Here is a 20,722-nt window from a genome sequence, read left to right as displayed (position 1 = left end):
CCGTGGAGGCAGAGCTGTATGAGAACAAAGGAGTATAACATGTTGTACCATTTGAGGAACAGGTACAAGTTTCTGTGTGGTCTATTGGAAATTTTTATTTCCAAAAATGATACCTTCAAATTTGGATAGAGTATTTATAATTTCTTCCTTTGCTGCATAATGGAATTAAACACATAAAAACACACACAGAGCAACCCATCTATATAAACACATGTATTTCACATAATGTTTATATTAAATGTTTCTTAAACTGGATGTAGTCAAGGCTCTCCCACCAGAGGTAGCAGCAGTGGTTCCACTTCCAGCTATTGGCCTCAGGAACGGTTAGTGAGATCTACTAAAGTGCTTTAAAAAACCTGCCAAACAGCCAAGACTCTTCTTTGTCTCTTTGTCAGACTCTTTTCTCTCCTCACCTTTAGTTAAAACTTTCCTTTAAAATTTTCAGATATATTTTCTGTCCTTTATCATCTTAAACCCCTTGTCCAAATGTTACCTATGATGTGATATCAAAGCGCCAGGAGCTGTGCTATTCCTGACCACAGCACTCTCCTAGTAACAGTACTATTTTTATTGGTATTTTTACTAGCAAGCCTTTATGCTTTTGTTCTCTGATACTAATACCATTAGTGGTGCTATAAATGTAATGACAAAGCCAGTAAGCCACAATTATATACTCCTTTTTTCAGATGGTTTCCCAGAACTCATGTCAGTCCTGCTTGTTAGTGAAATGTTCAAATAGAAGGAAGATTAGTAGATTTGCTGCCAAAGTCAATTAAAACTTGCTGTTTCAGTGTAACTTAGCTATTGTATGATCAGATGTCAAGAGCGGATACCTTTAAGGACATGTTTATGGGAAATACCGCATTGTAAAAGATGCCCAAGCTGTAGGAGCGGGTCAGTCCATCTTCCTTCACCTTCCTGTCCCCTCTTCTACACAATCTGAGCCTGTCACCGTTTATGCCATGCTGTGAGTGAGCAGAGAGGACCTCTTGCCAAAGTCAGTGAGCAGCTTCCATACTAAATTTTCAGTAGTGGCCATTAGTGGTCAGCCTTTGGGTGTGATGGAAGCAAGGTCAAAGGGGCTGGCAAGGAACAGGTGTAAAAGTTGCCTGTATATTAATGATAGGAACCTCAGCAACAATCAAAAGGAGTCGAAGATGTTTAGTCTTGATTTTACTTATTTCACTATTGGGTTAGATGTTATGACTAGAACATTAAAATCAATAGTTCAGCTTGAAAGATGGACTGGGAAAAATGGGGTGGTTCCGAGCTGTGGAATATCTAAAAAAATGTAAAGGAAAAGTATAATACTAAGCATGTAGGTTGTATGGGACCTCTGGAGATCATTTCATCCAGCCTCCTTTTTGAGGCAGGACTGCTTCCAGCACTACGTCACATCAGCCATGGCTTTGTCTATCCGAGTCTAGAAAACATTCAAGGACAAGAGTTTGCACAGCCTCTCTAGGTGACCTCAGGGACTGATGGAGCTGCTAGCCTGTCTTCGTTCACAGGCAAAATGGAGCATAGCTAATTCAAGTTCTGTCTGCAGAGACACAGAGATTAAATGTGGAATTAATTTGCTTAGCAGGATTTCATATAAGTAGGCCTTGTCAAATAAACCTCCTCTCTTTTCCTGACAGGGCTATAGTTTCAGTTGCTCTTCTGCTCTGCTTCAGTGTGCTTGACTTCTGGTAAGACACTTGCCTCGCAAGCACGTGATATTCTGATGAATTTTATTAAATACCAACCCCAACAGATCTTAAAAATAGCTGTAAAATGAGTTTAGGATTGAACAGAAGGACCAAAACTAGTAGCATTTTCAGGACTCTTAGTGAAGTTATTAACCTTTTTTTCAACAGTCTGTGTGATTTTGCAAGTTTGCAGGTGACAAATTGTTTGTAACAAATGACTAATCTTCTAGAGTACATAAAACCACCTTATGGAATGGCTGCAGTAAAAATGAAATGTTTTAGTACAAATAGGAGCTGAGGAGAGTATTCACACTTCTTACCTTAAGCTGTGCTCCCTAAATCGTTGCTGGGCAGGTGAGGGTGCCTCCAGAGGGCCATTCAGTGTCGTGCTGAGAGCCTATTGAGCCTGGTGGCGTACATGCAAATACTCTCCACCTCTGTCTTTCTGTGTGTACTACGCATTTTATACTGTTATGTTGCATCCTGCTGCTTTTACTGTGATCCTTTGTGTTGCCTAGTTGTTCCAGAATGATATTGTGAATCTCCTGTTAGCAATGTTTTCTGACTGGGCCGTAAGATCTTACACCTCACTGGTTCAGCTGCCCAAGTCAGAACAGTGGTTGTGCTAGTCAATGGAGAGAGGTGAGATCTTCCAGACAGTGACTCAGAGTAATGGGATGACTTGGCCTGAATTAGGCTGTCGTTTTGACTTACCCTCCAGAGGAGCCTTTTTTTCTCCATTTAATACAGAAAAGAGCCTTACAGGTGGAAGCTAGGTGATATATTCCCTTTGGTGTGTGTCAGCAACTTTCATTAATGCATAAAACACCCCTGTGCTACAAGACCAGTCAGGAAAAGGAGACCAAAGCAACATGTAGGACATCAAAAAATGTGGAGTAGACAAGCAGATTGGGAGATTATCCTGAAAAATTCTGATATACCCTTGGTGGTACCCTCACCATCAACAGCCAGCTCACAGTGCACCACACTGGCAGAGCCGTGGCTACCCAGACTAACAGATCCTGGGATGAACGGAAAGGGAACCATCAAGTAAAAGTCAGAAAGCTGTTTTTGCCTTGGTACACTGACATTTTAAAAGTTTGTTAGAGGCCCATGTTTAATTCTGGAATCCACATTTCGTAGTGGAAATGCAGAGTATGTACAGCCTGAACGTTGGTCAAGGGAACCTTAAGAGAAGATGAAAACGGGACAGTGGAATAGGGATCAGGTAGGGGGTGAACAGTTCAGAGTCATAAAAGTATGCATAAAAGCATGCATAAAAGCATAACTAGATCTGGCAGCTAGGGGTGAAAGTAGAAGTCAGTCAGTGGTTTCTCAGTGAGAGCATCATTAATTATTTGGATGCATTATATAAGGAGGTTGTGTACTGAGTATTTCTTGAAGCCTTTAGGAAAAAGCAGTATTTTTCTAAAGAAGGTTCTAAGGCATATTCCAGTGAAACTTCTAAAGTCTCTGTGCCCAGAAAATCAGAGAAAATCATTATGTCACAGCATATGGCCTTAAAGTCTACAAGAACAATATTTTTGTCAGTTCGTTAACATTGTTGTTTATACTTTGACTTTACTATTTGAAAGTTAGTCAGTGCATGCAAATGTCAGAGTGCTCTGAGCAACTTCCCTGATTGTTTGTTTGAGGAGACACTATCCCATGCTTGGCTTTGAAACTTGGCAAGCATGTCTGATCTGGGAGAGGTGTTGGACGTAGAGTTTCAGTGATGAAATCCAGCTGATGTTCAAAGGGAAAGTCTACTCCCAGAATGCTCTTCGGAGGCCACTGTGAAAAAAGACACCATGAACATTACTAAGAAAGCAATGACAGTCGTGTGTTATAAATACATGTGTTTTTCCCTCTTGAGCAAGTAAATAATACAGGCAAGAGCAGAAGTATGGACTCGCACAGCAGTTTTTGCCAGCTTTCCCTCTTCTATCTTCCCGATGCTCACATGCCTGAGAAGGTAAATCAGGTCAGTCTGTATTCTTGAGAAGTCTGGACCTGAAATCCTTAGTGGGGCAAAACTCTTGCCGACTTATAGGACTGAATCCTTAACTGACTGTTGTGGTTTCAGCCCAGCTGGCAACAAAGCACCATGAAGCTGCTTGCTCACTCCTCCCCCCATGGCCCCAGTGGGATGATGAGGAGAAAATATAAAGAAATGCTCGTGGGTCGAGACAGGGACAGGGAGGGATCACTCACCACTTATGGTCACGGGCAAAAGACAGGCTCAACTTGAGGGAAAAACAAAATCAATTTAATTTACTACAAATCAAATCAAAACAAGGATAATGAGAAGTAGAACCAAACCTTAGAACATCTTCCCCCCACCCCTCCCTCCTTCCAGCCTCAACCCCACTCCCAGTTCTCTCTCCCTCCTCCCCCCAGCAGCGCAGGGGGACGGGGAATGGGGGTTGGGGTCAGCTCCCCACACCTTGTCTCTGCCGCTCCTTCCTCCTCAGGAGGAGGACTCCTCACTTATCCCCTGCTCCAGTGTGGGGTCCCTCCCACAGGACACAGTCCTTCACCAACTTCTCTGTCTTGGGACCTTCCCACAGGCTGCAGTCCTTCAGTCACAGCCTGCTCCAGCGCGGGCTTTCCCATGGAGTCCCGGCCATCTTGGGGGGCATCCCCCTGCTCCGGCGTGGGCTCCTCTCTCCCCGGGCTGCAGGCGGGCATCTGCTCCCCCGCTCCCCTCCCTGGGCTGGGGGGGGACAGCCTGGCGCCTCACCACGGGCTGCAGGGGCGTCCCCTCCTCCCCCGCTCCTCCTCCCCTCCTTCCTCACTGACCTCGGTATCTGCAGAGGGGTTCCTCTCACATTCCAATCCCCCACTCACTGCAGGTTCCCCTTCTGAAATCTGTTCTCCCAGAGGTGCTACCACCGTCACTGATGGGCTCCGCCTGGGCCAGCAGTGGGTCTGACTTGGAGCCGGGGAAGCTTCCAGCAGCTTCTCACAGGAGCCACCCCTGCAGCCTCTCTCCCGCTACCAAAACCCCACCACACAAACCCAATACGCTGACCTTGCTGGCAACTACATTCACACCACGTCTTCAGCAGAAGGTAAATCCCGTCGTGGGCTCCTCTGCTCTTGTTAGCCCCTTGCCAATTTTGGTGAAAGATCCCTTCTCTTGGCCCGTTTCTGGGCAGGTGGAGGTCTTCACCTCCTTCTGTCAGAGTTGTCGGCGGGATTTTGGAGGACCCTCCAGGCCTGCGGGAGACTGCAGCCGCACCGCCACGGCTGCACCCTTCCTCTTGGGGAGGAGGAGCAGGGGTGCTCGCTGCGGCGGTGAGCGGGGCGGGTGGCCGGGCCGTCTGGAGGGGGCATCGGCTTGATGCGCCGTCAGGGTCCGCGGGGAGGTCTGCTGCTCTTCTGTGGGGAGTTCACCTATGGTATTAAATACAATTAAATAGCCTGTTGAGGCCTCGGTAGCAGGGAAGAACGAAGGCAAGGGCAGGCAATTTGGCTTGCATAGAGGGGTTGGGTGGCACCTCAGTGTTCAGCAGGACTTTTCCTTGTGCCAGAACGGTGAGTTGCAGGTCGGCTGGGAGGTGGGTCCCCCAGCATACAGCAGAGCTTCGCTTGCCTGTGGTGGTGAACGCTGGCATTTCATATGCAGCCGTTCCCTTCTGTGATAGTAAACATTTTGATACTTCAAAAGGCACCGCAAAAAGCCAACACAGAAAAATGTTTTTCTGCAGCTTGCCCTAGATTTGGAAACTATATAATTTTGTTCACATTTCTGACTAATACTAGGTGGAAGGAGTAGAAGTTACACATTATATAAAAAACAACAAATGATGAGAGGAAAGGGAGTACAATAAAATTATTCATTTACTTCAGCTGGAGTGGGAATGCTCACCTGGTTATTGGTGTGTCTAAAGGTCACAAGGGGTATAAGTAGAGAAGACCTATTGTTCTTTGTGCCAGGCTCATTTGTTCCTTTAATAAATGCCCCGTTGCAACAAAAGCTGAAGTCCTTAAGGGTAAAACGAGGATATGTAGAAAGGATATAATCTGATCATACAGTGTCACCAGTGTGATATCAGAGGCAATGATGGGGGGAGTGGTAATTAAAATATCTCTTTTTATATGCTATTTTTATGTGCTTTCTTTACCTGCTCTATTTCCTTATCACTGTTAGTTTTACATAGTTGTTTTTTAATTCCCTAATTTTTAACACTGTAGTTTAGTTCTTTCATTGTTTAAAGGTTTTATCAGCTTCTGAGGTTCTTCCAGGTAGCATCCGTATAGATTTCTTCACTGAGAGGGTGGTTGGTCACTGGAACAGCCTCCCCAGGGAAGTGGTCACGGCACCAAGCCTGTCAGAGCTCAAGGAGCATCTGGACGATGCTCTTAGTCATATGGTTAATTTTAGGTAGTCCTGTGAGGAGCAGGGAGTTGGACTCGATGATCCTTATGGGTACCTTCCAACTTGAGATACTCTATGATGCTATGATAGCTTTGGGAGTTACTTGTATGTAAAGTCTCCCGTACCAAACACATCTGTGACATCTGCAGAACCTGTCCAGCAATTGCAGTGATTTTATTGGTGGAGAGATGAAGGAAATAGTTTCTTGTCTTTTTTTTTTTAAAAAACACAAAGTTTTAAAAATAATGGTACACAGAAAAACATCTAAGAAAGGTCGTAAGAAAAAAATAAACTGCATGAACCTGCACTTTTTTCTGAATGTGTTTGAGTATAAAATTTTTGTGTGCTTCTAAAGAGAAGATGCTTTGGACATAGCTAAAGGAGCTGCTTAAATGCAATTCAGAAGCTCACTCAGCAGTGCTGATCCACTGCTCTGAAGGTAGCATTCATTCAGCCTGCAGAAGAGACTCTGAACCCTTGGGAGAAGGAAATAGGCACTGATCTGGGAGGAAATTGCCACCTTCTCTGTGTAGAGTTATATTGTGATGTTGATGGGAGTGGAAGGTATAAAAAGTAAACTAAAACCATGTTGACAACAATCCTGCTTTAGTCAGCGTGAATGTGGAGATGGGCTGGAAACCTTATTAGTGGTCTTCTCCTTCCCAGTATTTTTCTAGGAACTAATTCTGAGTTGCAGAAGGCAGCAGCAGGGTGGCAGAAGGAGATGCTTGTAGGCTTAATTGAACTGATTTGAAGCAATGAAATATGATTAAGCTGGATTAGGTGCTTTGCATCGTTACTGCCCTTTGTGCCTTGGGAGGTAGTTGTGGCAGTAGGCTGGGCTGGCCCCGTGGCTTGGCATCATGTCTGGCACTTTGCAGAGGCCAGGGCAGCAACACCTCAGGCTGCCGGCTGCTACTGTGCTAATGCATATAGCATGCACTGGATCGTCAGCACCTACAGTTACCTTGCTCAGCATTGGAGGCAGGACACGGAGAAATGAGAAGCAGAACATTGGAACAAATAGGTGAGGCTAGGGTAACTGGCCAGGCATGAAGTAAAACTGGTTCACATGAAAGGATGAGGTTGTTTTACTGTGCTGGGGGAGCAATAGTTAACAATAGCAGAAGCTGCTCTTTCCTGAGGAGGGGAGGCAAGCAGGGAGGGAGATAGATAGTTACAGGGTGCCCCTTTTGCCTCATAAATGCACAGTCATATACTGACTTTTTAAACAATCTGCCCATGCAAAGCTCATTGCAAGATCAGGCTCGACCTAAATTATGAACAGGGTGGACGTGGTAAGTGCAATATGGTCATGCAAATTATTTGGCTCTGTTGCAGCTACTTCTTTGAGTTTCATGTTAGGTAGAGATAATGCACCAGGAGCAGAGTGCAATTGCATCATTAAGATTGCAGCTTTCATTTTGTCCTGGGAAAGAATAAACAATTATATTTCTCCAGGAGAGTAAATATTCAAGGCTTCCCAGTGTCAGAGTAGCCTGTTTGTTTTTGTTGTGTATCTCTAAAACCACCATGGCTTTTAGGGGAGCTGTGATTACTCAAGATTACAGGAGATGTGATTAGATGAAGGGGCTGTTTGACATGTGGATTTCACCTGGACTCAGACTTCTTACTTTGCATTTAATTGTTAAGAGCTGGAGTGTTTGTATTCCTGGAGGTCAGGAACGTGGGTCTGTTCCCAAGGTGGCTGCTGATGCCATGATGCACTAGTGTGCCCTCAGAGGAATTTGGCTTTAGACAAAAGCAGTCTGTGTATAACACACCCTCTTCAGAACCAGGTACCTCACAGCCACTTGTCAAGAATGGAAGAGCTCTGTGATCATGATTGCTTTAAAAGGAAAAACAATTTTGAGAAGCGTTTATTAATTCCAGTTAAATGAAAATTCTGCCTTTGTGCATATGGGCAGTAGGTCATTCTCTTGTTTGGATAGGAACATGTCTTGAAGGAGAGCGTATGGCCCATGCTTGCTTTTCATCCAGTGTGCACTACACGAGCCATTCTTGTGTCTTACGTGCATTTCTTCATGCAATAATATGCCCTAAGCTAGGTAAGTCAAAAGAATTTATCTGAGATCTGAGTTTTCATTATGTAGCCCCTGATTCTGTATTTTGTCAGACTTAGTGACAAGCACTTGCCATTTTAGTCTGCCATAAGGTATTCAAGACTTCTTCACAAAATGGGAGAAACTAATAGCTTCCCATCAGGTTTCAGAGCCAAGGTTGTGCATATGAGGTAACTGACTGTGAACAGCTGTAGTCCAAACACCTTTTTTTTTTTTTTTTTTAATTCTGCTAATGTTCATCTACTTATTAGTTAGAAATGCTGATGTTTTCCCTTTTCTCTTCAGATGACACTGGCTGTCCTAGTAGCCAGTCAGTATCTCCAGTTAAGACTCCTTCTGATGCTGGGAACAGTCCAATCAGTTTTTGCACTGGTAGTGATGGAGACTTCTCCAGGAAGAAATTCGGTCCAGGGACAATGAGCGAAGGGAACCCGCAGCTGGCTCGATATAAGAAGGAGTCAAAGACAAGCCTTGTAAAGCCTGGTGAGTATAGTATAGTTCCTTTCATTTCTTTAATTACACTTTCTAATTGACTAGTGCATCTACAGGTGTCTACATACATTGTGTTGTGCTGCCTGTGATACCACTAATGCTGGTAGTAAATAAAAAAAATAGTTGGGTTCTTTCTATGGAGTCACCTGCAAGACTTGAAAACACTATCGGTGTAATGGGCAGCCTATGTGTGGGAGTTAGGCAGATGTAGATCCATACTACATGGACTGTATCAAAAGCATGTCTCCCGTTGCCTGAGGCTAATGGGCCACTTCAGACCACCAGCTAAATCAGCACCTGCTTATCACACATCCAAGGCTGAATATTCTGCTGTGTCATTGACTGCTGTAATTTTAATGAGTAGATTAAAAATTTTTTTGTGATTCATGTACAGGCAGCTCTTGATTACAAACAGTCAGGATATTTTTGCTGTTATTTAATCATGGAGACAGAGAGGGTTTTTGACCCTGTACAGAGCCAGCTGCAGAACTGGCATGGTTTATGAGCTCAAGTACCTCCTGGCTGTACTGTTTCCAGAGTCATTTTACCTCTGGAAGCAATTTAGATACTTTCATGAGGAGCCAGCTCAGATTTACCAGCACCATGTTTAATCCAGAAACAGTAGAGAATCTGTTGCAAAAACTCTTCACTGGCTTGGTCATTGAAAGGGCTGATTAAATCTGACAATCTGACTTACCACTATCCCTGCAAATTCTTCAGCTCATTTCATAGCACTGTGTTACTTGAGTGTTCCCAGACTCCCATTGCTCTGCATAATGGATGACAGATAATACTTTTTCAAGGTTTGTTTTCTGTTCCATTAAAAGCAAGGAATCTAATGCAGGCAGAATGCAGTGAATATGGTGTATGACAGTCAAATCTGCAGCCATGGTTACCACAACCATTTTGTGTTTGAATGTGGATGTAGCTTAACAAAATGTGGATAAAGAATTTTGGAAGTTTTTTTCTACTGAAGAGTCCTATACACATGGAAAAGAGTTACACAGTTATTTCAATAAATTACTTAATTGTTTTTGATTATTACACTCAAATTGACCTATAATATCAAGTTATTAGCTTTTTGCAGTAATAGTCAGAAGTCATCTTCATTTTAGTTGATGGTATTATTTCAAGTCTTTGAACAGACTTAGTTTAGGTATGTAGGTGTTCTTGTAGGTGGGCCATTCTGTAGCTGTTGGTACCACTGCATTGATTGATACCTAAGGTTGGAAAACTTGTCTCTAGAGTTCAAGCATATTGCTCCTGAGATCCATCAAAACTCTCAGAGTGGAATCATGTCTGATTTATAGAGTACTTCTAAATTCCTCTTGCCAAATACCTCACACGTTTTTAGTGGAAAGTTGTCAAAAAACACATCATAGTCAGTGTGAGAGCTGACACAGGCGAGGGACATTCCTGAAATGAAGAGCATGCCAGGGGACAGTTGGGGTTCATTTTCCTCACTGTTGGCTACAGGGGTTAGTGGAATTGTCTCCCATTGCTATCTTTTGGCTTCAGGTGGATCCAGTCCCTTCCCCGTGACCTACTTGCGCATGAATTTCTGGTGGCCCAGTCAGGAAGATCTAGCCCTTGTGCAAAGAGTAGGCATCGTCATGTAGTGTCATGGTTTAACCCCAGCCAGCAACTAAGCACCACGCAGCCGCTCACTCGCTTCCCCCCCACCCAGTGGGATGGGGGAGGGAATCGGGGAAAAAAAGTAAAACAGAGAAGAAGCAAATAATAATGATAATAATAACAATAATAAAATGACAATACTAATAAAAGGATTGGAATATACAAAAGAAGTGATGCGCAATTGCTCACCACTCGCTGACCCATGCCCAGTTAGTTCCTGAGCAGCGATTTGCCCCCAGGCCAGCTCTCCCAGTTTATATACTGGGCATGACATCACATGGTATGGAATACCCTTTTGGCCAGTTTGGGTCAGCTGCCCTGGCTGTGTCCCCTCCCAGCTTCTTGTGCCCCTCCAGCCTTCTCGCTGGCTGGGCGTGAGAAGCTGAAAAATCCCTGACTTAGTCTAAACACTACTCAGCAACAACTGAAAACATCAGTGTTATCAACATTCTTCTCATACTACATCCAAAACATAACACTATACTAGCTACTAGAAAGAAAATTAACTCTATGCGAGCTGAAACCAGGACATGTAGCAAAACACACAGGGAGTAATAGGGGAGCAGTGGAAGGGAAGTGGGACCTGGGAGGAGAATAACAGCAACGTGTCCTTGTCATATGTAACCTAGTTCTGCATACAGCTGGATATCTCAAACTACAGCACAAAAAGAGTTGTGCATAATATCTTTCTCTCTACCAAAAGCCCTTACTGATTTATGGAGATAATCTCTACTTTTTATCTGAAACATCTTGTGATAATGACTACATAGCAGGAGCCAGACATGAGAGACAAAAATCCAGCCTACCACTGTTGTTTACAGACTCTGTCCTATGCTACATTTTTGTAGGTAAGTACATCAGTCAGTGTGCACCTTCAAAATGCCTGTCATTTTGCCGAAAATTTATCTGTTTCCAGGATTGTTTTCTTGGAACATGCTGAATCTCAGCAGTAACACTCACACAAATATTTAGATAATTCAGGAAATTTCAGAGTGGGATCGCACTGAGAATGAACCCTGGGACTTTTTTTTTTAGGCTGTTCCCAAGCTCCAATGCTTTTCTCCTACTCTAGCAACATCACTTCATCTTTCTTTTCTATACTTCGAAATATGAAATATGACGTAGCTTTTTTTTCCTCTAACTGCCTAACGCATTATGTAGATCTAAGTCATCTTCAGCTCTTGCAGTATTAACAAACTAGATTCAGATATCATTCATAATTTATGTTGTTTGCATAGCAAGCCATACTTAATCCTGGAATGCATTATCACTGCATCTTGCTAAACCTCTGAAAGATTTATAATCATGAAGATGTTATTCATTTGGAATAGTTGGTAATAGTTTTTATTCTGCATTAAATCTGAATCACAACAGTGTTATAGGTGAATTTGGCTTAAAATCAGTGACTGCATTCCCAGGAAAGGATGGAGAGGACAGGCACATTAAGGATCATCTAAAACATCCACTCCAGGAGGAACTTATGAGCCTTTTAATTTCAGGATTTTAGAAGCTGTTCCCTCTTTTGGATATGATTCATTTATGCAATATTAAAAGAATAAAAAATGCGCTGCAGAAAATGCCCTTGCAAAAAGGCACAAAAAGCTTAATTAACACTAGTCCCAGTTTTGTATCAAGATGCTGTGCTGAATCCTACCCTTTTGGTAATTGAATAAACAGGAGCATAAGCACTTCTACGTATTCACATTCTTCGTGTACTCCACCTGCAAAGATCCATCCTGAATTCCTGCAGCTGATGTCCACATCTTGTTAAGAATAGTGGGAGCTGTTTTCCTTTCTTTGGCAGTCTCTCATCTTGTTTCTTGACTTCCATACAAATGCTTAGTGCAAGGATTCAAAATCTGGATCTGCAAGCTGCAAAGTACTGATAAACTTACAAAGACATGGATAAAGAAAGGAATCTTGGGCAAGAGTTGTGTCAGTAACTTTTAAAAGGCTTGCATGTTTAAAATAACAAAAAGCTGTACTTTCATTTAAATGTCTGTAAGCATCATAATTCGAAGGGCACCTGATCAGCTGGCTGTGTTCAGCATTTCTGGCAAAAGTTTTGGTCTTTACTTTCTTGCTTTAGGTGTCATGGGCACACTTCAGGCAGTTTACTGAATGAGCTGGGGTTGCTGTTGGAGCTGTCTCTTAGGGCCCATGGAATTGCTGAAGTTTTACATGAAATTATTAAGAAATTATTAGAGAATGCAGGTGTTAGCTGCAAATTATGTCTAGCTGTTAAAAATGTCTAGTTGTAAAATGTAATGCTCTTCCTGCTGATTTTTTTGTATTGCCTGGTGTGTGAGGATTAGGTGTGTGAGATGTCCAGGAACTTATTCTTGGGGGCACCCTGTGCCAGCAAAGAATAGTGGCTAGTTAATCCATTAGTGTAAAATTAGCAGATTAATTCATCCATATTGCTACTCTACTTCCATATGTGTCCGTATTCTAAAAGCAGTCACTTTGGTTATCTTAAAAACAAAACATAAAGCTCTGATTTAGGTTATATTACTGACATCTGGCTGTATGATTTTACAGATCTTTTGTCAGCTCTCTCCTTCTCTTCAGTGTGACAGTATGGGAATAATACTGTCTGACTCTGATATGTATATGTGCTTCACTTGGAAAGCAGATTAGCTGGTGTATGAGTTCTGCAAGAGGATTGTCTTAGAGGTAATTCTGGAAATATACTTCACTCTCAAGGACTTCACTTTTCTGATTGCAGAAGGATGCAGTGATAGGACTTTGTTTTATCTTGGGAAGGTTGTTAAAATATTAGAAAGTCATGTTTTACTGGTGCATTTATCCAAGAACATTGTATCTTGTATTTGCATGGCTTTTGTTCATTCTCTGTACCAAATTTCTGCAAGCAGTGGGAAAAATAATAGAACTGTTGTCCCCGTTGTTCAGGAACAACGGTACAGAATACAAAAACCAAGTTACAGAATGTGCTAACTTGAATAGATCTGTGGCTTGCAAAGAGTTTCATTGTTCTTTATAACTACTAGTTGGTACTTATACCTCTTACGTTGAAATACTTTTTAAAATGCTGCTGGTGTACTATGTATTCTAAGCTGGTTACATTGTTTGGTTGTTTAAAAAAAAAAAACCAAACAACAAAAACCCCAACAGAAAACCTGTATTTAGAAATCATAGAAATCGTAGAATCATTTAGGTTGGAAAAGACCTTCAAGATCATCGAGTCCAACCATTAACCATGCCCACTAAACCATGTCCTGATTTGGAGGTAGCAATCTGCCTTGACAGATCCCTAAAATAAATTGTTGTCCTTCATTTTAAAAGCAGGATCACGTAAAGGTGAAAGTGATGAGAAGACCGGTGACCTCAGTGTAATGTGTCTCTCTTTCTGCTGTGACTTATTTAGCAGTACTTTGTAACCTACATTCCAAGACTGCACCTTTTCTGGGGGAGGAATAATTAAGAACAAGGGTATGTCAAAGAACATTTAACCCGGTTACAAATGCAGGATTTAATCAGAGTACACCGTGCTCCCACCCTGCAATTAATCATAACCTTACTTGTGCGGTGAAGATGGGAAGATTCGTGCTTCCATTCCTGAGAATATTCAGATAGTTAAATATGTGGCTGGTGTCACATGCATAACAATATTGAAATTAGGAAACGAGCTACACCTGATTCAGTGTACTTTAAATAATTGGTCATAGAACAAAAAAATGTTCTGAAGATGGACCAAGTGAAGTAAGTTGATAACAAATGATGGAGCATCTTGCCTATGACTGTAAGTTCTCCATATATTTGTTTCTTGTGTACCTCCTTAAAGTATTTGAATTCATAATAAGCAATCTCTTGTTGTGCCCGTGTTTATTGACAAGCATAAAGCATAAATTCTCTGAGGGGTGCAGAGGAGCTTGCAAGTGAAAAGAAGAAGAGCAAAAGCCCAGATTCCCTGAGTAACTTAAAACTGATGAGATTGGCTTTAACTTGAGCATTAGAATTTTAAGCAGCTCGCTATTTGGCAAAAAGCAGATACACAGTGGTCAATTATGTGTACTCCTGGAAGGCTTTCCATCTGCTTTTTAAAACACCACCTTGGCAATAAAAAGAGAGGAAGCACTTGAACATGTGTCGTCTTTCTCAGATGTAAGTACATGGTTCGAATGCTTCACTTCTGTCCGACACCCAAGAGCAGCCAACGTAACCATCCTGACATTCAAATCCAACAGTATGCAACATTTGTTTCCTGTACAGTTTTAATCTTGCTCTTCTCCCTTTCTTATATGTTCACTTCATAATTTTGTTTGGGACAATACAGTTTCTGAGATCTTTTCTAACACAGAGTCTAACAAATACAATACAATACAAATACAATACAGTTGTGGCAGCTTTCAACCCTATTCCTTTTTCTCATTTACTTTTGCTTTTCTTCTTTCTCTTTGCCTTTCATTTTGGGCCCACATGAAATAGCTACTGCTGATTTTTTTAAATAAAAGTGTTTCCGAGTAATAATTCTGTATGCACTGAGCGCTCCTGCATATTTTACTGATGGGATCCGCTTTAATTTCACGTCTGTTGCTATGGAGCTGTGCAGATTTGCTTACTTGACCTGCCAGCACAGGGAGTTATTAAGGACTCGGTCGCCATGGGTACGGGAGGACAGGGCGTGCTTTGCGGGGAGATGAACATCCACATCTCGCCCTCCAGGAGCGAGGATGCCATGTCCGGCTTCAAGCCTGTGCTATCCTCAAAGCTTGCGTCCTAGAGCTGAGCATGGAGGGACGTCACCCTGTGAAGGTTTGGTGTGTTGTAGCAGTCGCTGCAGTGAGGTCTGGAAGATGATGAGCACTGTGAGATCTGGTGGGTGGTGCTGGGCTGGAGGCTGCTGTTGGGGGTTCCATCATTTGTATACCCCAGCCCACCCCTGCATGCTTCGGAATGTTTGGGTCCCTGTGGTGGGTTGACCCTGGCTGGACGCCAGGTGCCCACCAAAGCCGTTCTATCACTCCCCCTCCTCAGCTGGACAGGGGAGAGAAAAATATAACAAAGAGCTTTTGGGTCGAGATAAGGACAGGAGAGATCACTCACCAATTACCGTCACGGGCAAAACAGACTCAGCTTGGGGAAAATTAACTCAATTTATTACAAATCAACCAGAGTAAGATAATGAGAAATAAACCCAAATCTCAGAACACCTTCCCTCCACCCCTCCCTTCTTCCCGGGCACAACTTCACTCCCGGATTTCTCTACCAAGCCTCCGCAGCAGCACAGGGGGACGGGGATGGGGTTTACGGTCAGTTCATCACACGTTATTTTCTGCCGCTTCATCCTCCTCAGGGGGAGGACTCATCACACTCTTCCCCTGCTCCAGCGTGGGGTCCCACCCACGGGAGACAGTCCTCCACGAACTGCTCCAACGTGGGTCCTTCCCACGGGCTGCAGTTCTTCACGAACTGCTCCAGCATGGGTCCTTTCCATGGGCTGCAGTCCTTCAGGAGCACACTGCTCCAGCGTGGGTCCCCCACGGGGTCACAAGTCCTGCCAGAAAACCTGCTCCGTGGGCTCCTCTCTCCGTGGGTCCGCAGGTCCTGCCAGGAGCCTGCTCCAGCGCGGGGTTCCCACGGGGTCACAGCCTCCTTCGGGAACCCACCTGCTCCAGCGTGGGGTCCTCCCCGGGCTGCAGGTGGAGATCTGCTCCACCGTGGACCTCCATGGGCTGCAGGGGGACAGCCTGCCTCACCAGGGTCTTCCTCACAGGCTGCAGGGGAATCTCTGCTCCGGCGCCTGGAGCATCTCCTCCCCCTCCTTCTTCACTGACCTGGGGGTCTGCAGGGTTGTTTCTCTTACATGTTCTCACTCCTCTCTCCGGTGGCTGTTTCTCTCTGTCCCAACTTTTTTTTTTCCCTTCTTAAAAATGTTATCCCAGAGGCGTTACCACTATCGCTGATTGGCTCGGCCTTGGCCGGCAGTGGGTCAGTCTTAGAGCCGGCTGGTATGGGCTCTGTCGGACACAGGGGAAGCTTCCAGCAGCTTCTTACAGAAGCCACCCCTGTAACGCCCCCCCCTCTCCGCTACCAAAACCTTGCCACACAAAACCAATACAGTCCCTAATGGCAGTTTTGGAATGGTGCCTCCCAGTGGGGTCAACTGGCCCAACGTGGCCAGTAGATCCTGGTGGAGCTCCCCTGTATGGCATAAACCCCTTGGTATTTGAGACCCAGAAGAGGTGAAATTTGAATCCACAGGCCTCCTTAGACAACCTTGAGGAGCTGTGGGCTGCGGACAGGGACTGGTCATCTTTCGCCGGTCCAGTGACTGGTCCCATTGCTCACAGGAGGTGGAACAGCTTTAAGAGGTGAATCTGTCATTTTCTTTCTTCTGGAGGTTACAGGAGCTGTTTTGGAGGTGAGGGAGATGTAAATTCACGGTCTTGAGCCAAGATGGATAGAGCAGAGATGGCCTGTAATTTATCTGACCTCAGTTCCATATCTCTAATGTATTGGAATAGTCTCTGCCTGCACAAGCACACTAAGGTCCTGTTTTGTTTTAAAGGAGATATAACAAATAAAATCAGTGAATCTAATGTGCGGTCTTTCTGACCAAATATATAAGCATTTACTTTAGGATAAGATCAATAGAACCTTGAACACACTGGTTATACTAAGTCTCTGTTGACTAAAAATGGGACCAAGGTTGGCTCGGACATGAGTGTCTGCATTAGAGACATCCACATTTAGTCAGATGAATCCCACTCCTGTCTCCTGTGTTCCTCATCAGGTCTCTGAAAACTCTGCTGCTAGCCCTTATGGAAGCCAAGTACAGTCTCCATCTCATTTATTTCTCTTTCTTTTTTTTTTTTAACAGAAAGTCAGTCTTAGTAATTCAGTTTCAGAAGAAAGTTTGTGTCTAAACATCACACATGGATCTTCAAGTAGGTCTAATTAGATGCCTTTTCCTCTTCTGTTCATCCCTGATAAACTTAGGCACTCTCCGTTTGTCCTGTTTCTGAGGACCACTGCCCAAGGCGCCTAGCATTGCACAGGTTGATTCTCTATCTCATTTCACACCATGAATTCGCAGGCATGAGGTATTTTTAGGACATAAGCTAACTAATTCGCACTAAAGTGAAAAAAAGTGCTCTGTAACTTCTGAGACATAATATTGGAATATAATTGGAATATAAGTATTTTCAGCAAAAGATGCTTAGAAAGTTAGGTAAAAATTACGAGCATAGTGCTATTTTTTTAGTTTGGATTTATATGTATTTTAAATAAATTTGCTTGAATTGATGTGGAAAACATGTTCAAATAGCCAAGTATTTCTTTCAAATGAGAATAAGCAAAGTAGCAGCTACAAAGAGTGTTTCGGCTTTAAAGTGATTCGTATTTTTGAACCCAAACCTACAAGTTCCTGTTAAAGTGGCCTAGAAAAACAATCTTTTAATTCTGTGTCAGAAATTTTATAATCCACCCCCTTCTAAAAAATTATTTTAGATGTTGCTTAGTAGAGACATAGGCATTAGTGGTTGGGCTGTGGCCTCTCAAGACATATGTGTCTTTTTGTTCAGAAGATGCTCAGGCTGCAGCAAGCGCCCGGATGTGACAGCAAAAAATGGAGAATCCAAAAAAAAGCCAGCAAGTTGCAAAGGAGGAACTGGCAAGTAAAAGGTGAAAGCCTGAGTCCCACCTGTCCTAGATAATGACCTGCCCAGCTGTGGGCTGGTGGCACAGGCCACCTGCAATTCAGGGTCTTGGGCACAAATCTTCTGCTGTTAGGTACTTATCTCCTTCCCTACAATGAAAAATAAATAAACAAAAGGCGATCCCTGTTACTTGGTTCAGTAAAGGGAAAAGAAACTTTTATTTATATCTGTCTGTGCCTCTTTTGGAGGATGGACATGAGCACAAAGGAGAAGAGTGCCCTAATACAGGGCTGCTGGGCAGGCTGAAGGGATGCAGGGAGTCTGCTCCCAGGGAAGCTGTTCCACTTCGTTTAATTTAGGATCTGTTTTATTGGGGGTTTGAAGCCAAGTTCCCAGCAGGCACACCATAACTCCTTTCTCTCTCTCTCTGGCCCATTAATTGTCCTGATAGCACTCCAGATGTACAGAAAGTGGGACAGCCACCATTAAAGGGAGGTTCTCGCCTGAGGATGCCTGCAACCTCAAGTTTAGCATTGCACTTGGTCTGTCAGAGAGTCACGGCTCTAACAGCAAATCAGAGGGAGTAGGAGATGTGGATATGGGACTTTTGCAGGGAGCGCCTGGGCTGCTGGACAGGGTGAGACCTGTGCTAGCTCACTCATCTTTTAGCTCCAAATGTCTTTTGATAGAGATGCAGGTCCCCTGGGGATTGTGGGGACGTGCTCCTGCATCTGGAAAAGATGGCTGAGTGCCTGGCATAAGAAGGGCACTGGGGTTTAGAGGTCAGAGTTGAGGAAGGTACAGAGGATGACAGTAGCTGTGATCTTTAGTCAAAAAAAATTTCTTTTTGTATATTCAAGCAGGGTTTTTTTCCTCTTCTCTGCTAATCCAGAGTGGAATATGAGCCAAAAAAAGAGAAACTGATGCTATACACACTGCACACTCTTAAGTATTTGTTTTAAAATGCGTGTGAGGTCAAGCTAGAACATGCTTTGCAATTTGTGTATTTACTGCAGTGAATTTTTTGCTCCTTCTGGCTGTTTTCTGTGGTTTTCAGGCCGCTTCACCTCCACAGAAGGAAATACTGTGCATACAAAAGAGGCCATTATGAATCATCCCTTAGGAGATTTTTTTTTTGTGCTCTGCTTTCAAATTACAATCTGTATTATTTATGCCAATGTTTAAAATAGCTTTCTGATTCCCCAGTTAAAGTATCCTGAACCTACTCCAGCTACATTTTACTATGCACTACTCCCACCAACCATCAGCTTTTATTTCAAGTCATTCTTCATGAAATAACATGCATCGCAGCCAGAATCCTGTGTTGCTGTTACATGGTTTTCTTTACAGTTTTCCAGCTGTATTCCTCCTCCCCCCGATGATAAACAGTGTTGCCAGTATTCATTTTTATTTTACAATACACAAATTGCATTCCCTTAATCTCCCTTCATAAACAGTGCCCTGTAATCCTGTTATCATTATTGTTGACCTTTTTTGGAATTCCTCCAGGTTATTAATGCCTTTTTAATGAGAATCCTGGGATTTAAACTGTTTTCTGAGCAATGTTTACTCAAGAATTGATAGATTATTTCCTTTTCTATTTTCCTTTACATCCCCTATTTCTTTTTTGACATCTTACTATGTTCCAAGTGGAGCTATGCAAATAACTGATTTGGGGGTTTGCTGCCAAATCAAAACTTTAAAGAAAACCTTTGTTTCAGACTGAACAAAGACAATATTCAGTCTGAAATATTTAGAATTTGGGGGGAGATTTTTTGATGTTTTCACCCCCTTTTTAAAAGAAGAAAGAAATTTGTCAGTTTTCAGAATTAAAGCATCATTTCAAACAGAAAGTAGAAAATTCTGGTTTTCCATTTTCTGGCTATGTTTGAATTCAAATCATAAATAGTTTCAGTGTTCTCTGAACTTTGTTTTTTGGTGTCCAAATTACTACCTAAAAGGTTTTGTTTCATTCAGAGTGATTACTTCAAATACATTTTGGGCAGTATTGAGTGGATATGTCTTTATATTCCTTTTGTTTATATATCTGTATTTATATGTAGGCAGGGAAAGCTAAGGGAATGTCTTTATTTTAGTCATGCAAATCTCATTTACTTGATTTCACTGTAGCATAAAGGCATCGGGTAAGTTGGTGGTTACTGGGCTCAGAAGTGGAAGTTCAACCATGAACAACTAAGCCAGTCTTTGCAGATAACGGTGGCATTTGGAACCCTTGGCCTGTTTAACCAGTGGTATTTTACTTGCTTTTATGTACCTAGATATCTAAATCCTGGTGAAGCTGTGTTTTAGATGCCTTCACTCTGTTTTGGTTCTCACTTGAAGTTATGATTCTGAGCTCAGGAAGAGTCTAGGGGAAAGGAGAAATGCACATCAAGTCCCCGTTCCAATAAAGAAACCACAGTTAAAAATCATAAAATAAAACCCAGCATCCAGAAGAGCAGCTAGACAGAGGTTACCCAACTTAACCCAAAACTTGAGATTGTAGAGCTTAGTTTCTCAGGTGTGTTGGATGCAGGGATTGGGTAGAGTCTCCTGATGGAGGTTGGAGATGTGGGAAATTCAGGCCTGTTTGGATTTCACCCATGTAGCAGGGGGTAATGAAGACTGGCATCCCAAATTGGGGTGGATTGATGGAGGAGCTGGAGGGGGGCATGATAAGCTGAGAGGACGGGAACCCTGTCTCTTCATCCAGTTCTTAGTGCTGGATGGTGTGCATGTTTCTGGTGGTGTGATGGGGAGATGCTGTGCAGCCTCCTCCCACTTCAAAGCTAAATCTGGCCCTGCAAATCCCAG

The 20,722-nt window shown here is 43.1% G+C and overlaps 1 protein-coding gene across 2 annotated transcripts in view; it reads left to right on the top strand.

Annotated features, from left to right (window-relative positions):
* The window catches only part of SYBU (syntabulin), a 44,675-nt gene that overhangs the window by 6,776 nt on the left and 17,177 nt on the right, over positions 1-20,722 (top strand). For both annotated transcript variants that reach the window (XM_069779916.1, XM_069779915.1), the window contains exon 3: positions 8,445-8,642. In XM_069779916.1, coding sequence (XP_069636017.1) covers positions 8,445-8,642 — 198 coding nt within the window. The remainder of the gene's footprint in view (positions 1-8,444; positions 8,643-20,722) is intronic.

Source organism: Haliaeetus albicilla, chromosome 3, assembly GCF_947461875.1.
Source record: "Haliaeetus albicilla chromosome 3, bHalAlb1.1, whole genome shotgun sequence".
NCBI lineage: Eukaryota > Metazoa > Chordata > Aves > Accipitriformes > Accipitridae > Haliaeetus > Haliaeetus albicilla.
The sequence above is the reverse complement of the archived record's forward strand: the minus strand, read 5'-3'. Positions and strand labels throughout refer to the sequence as shown.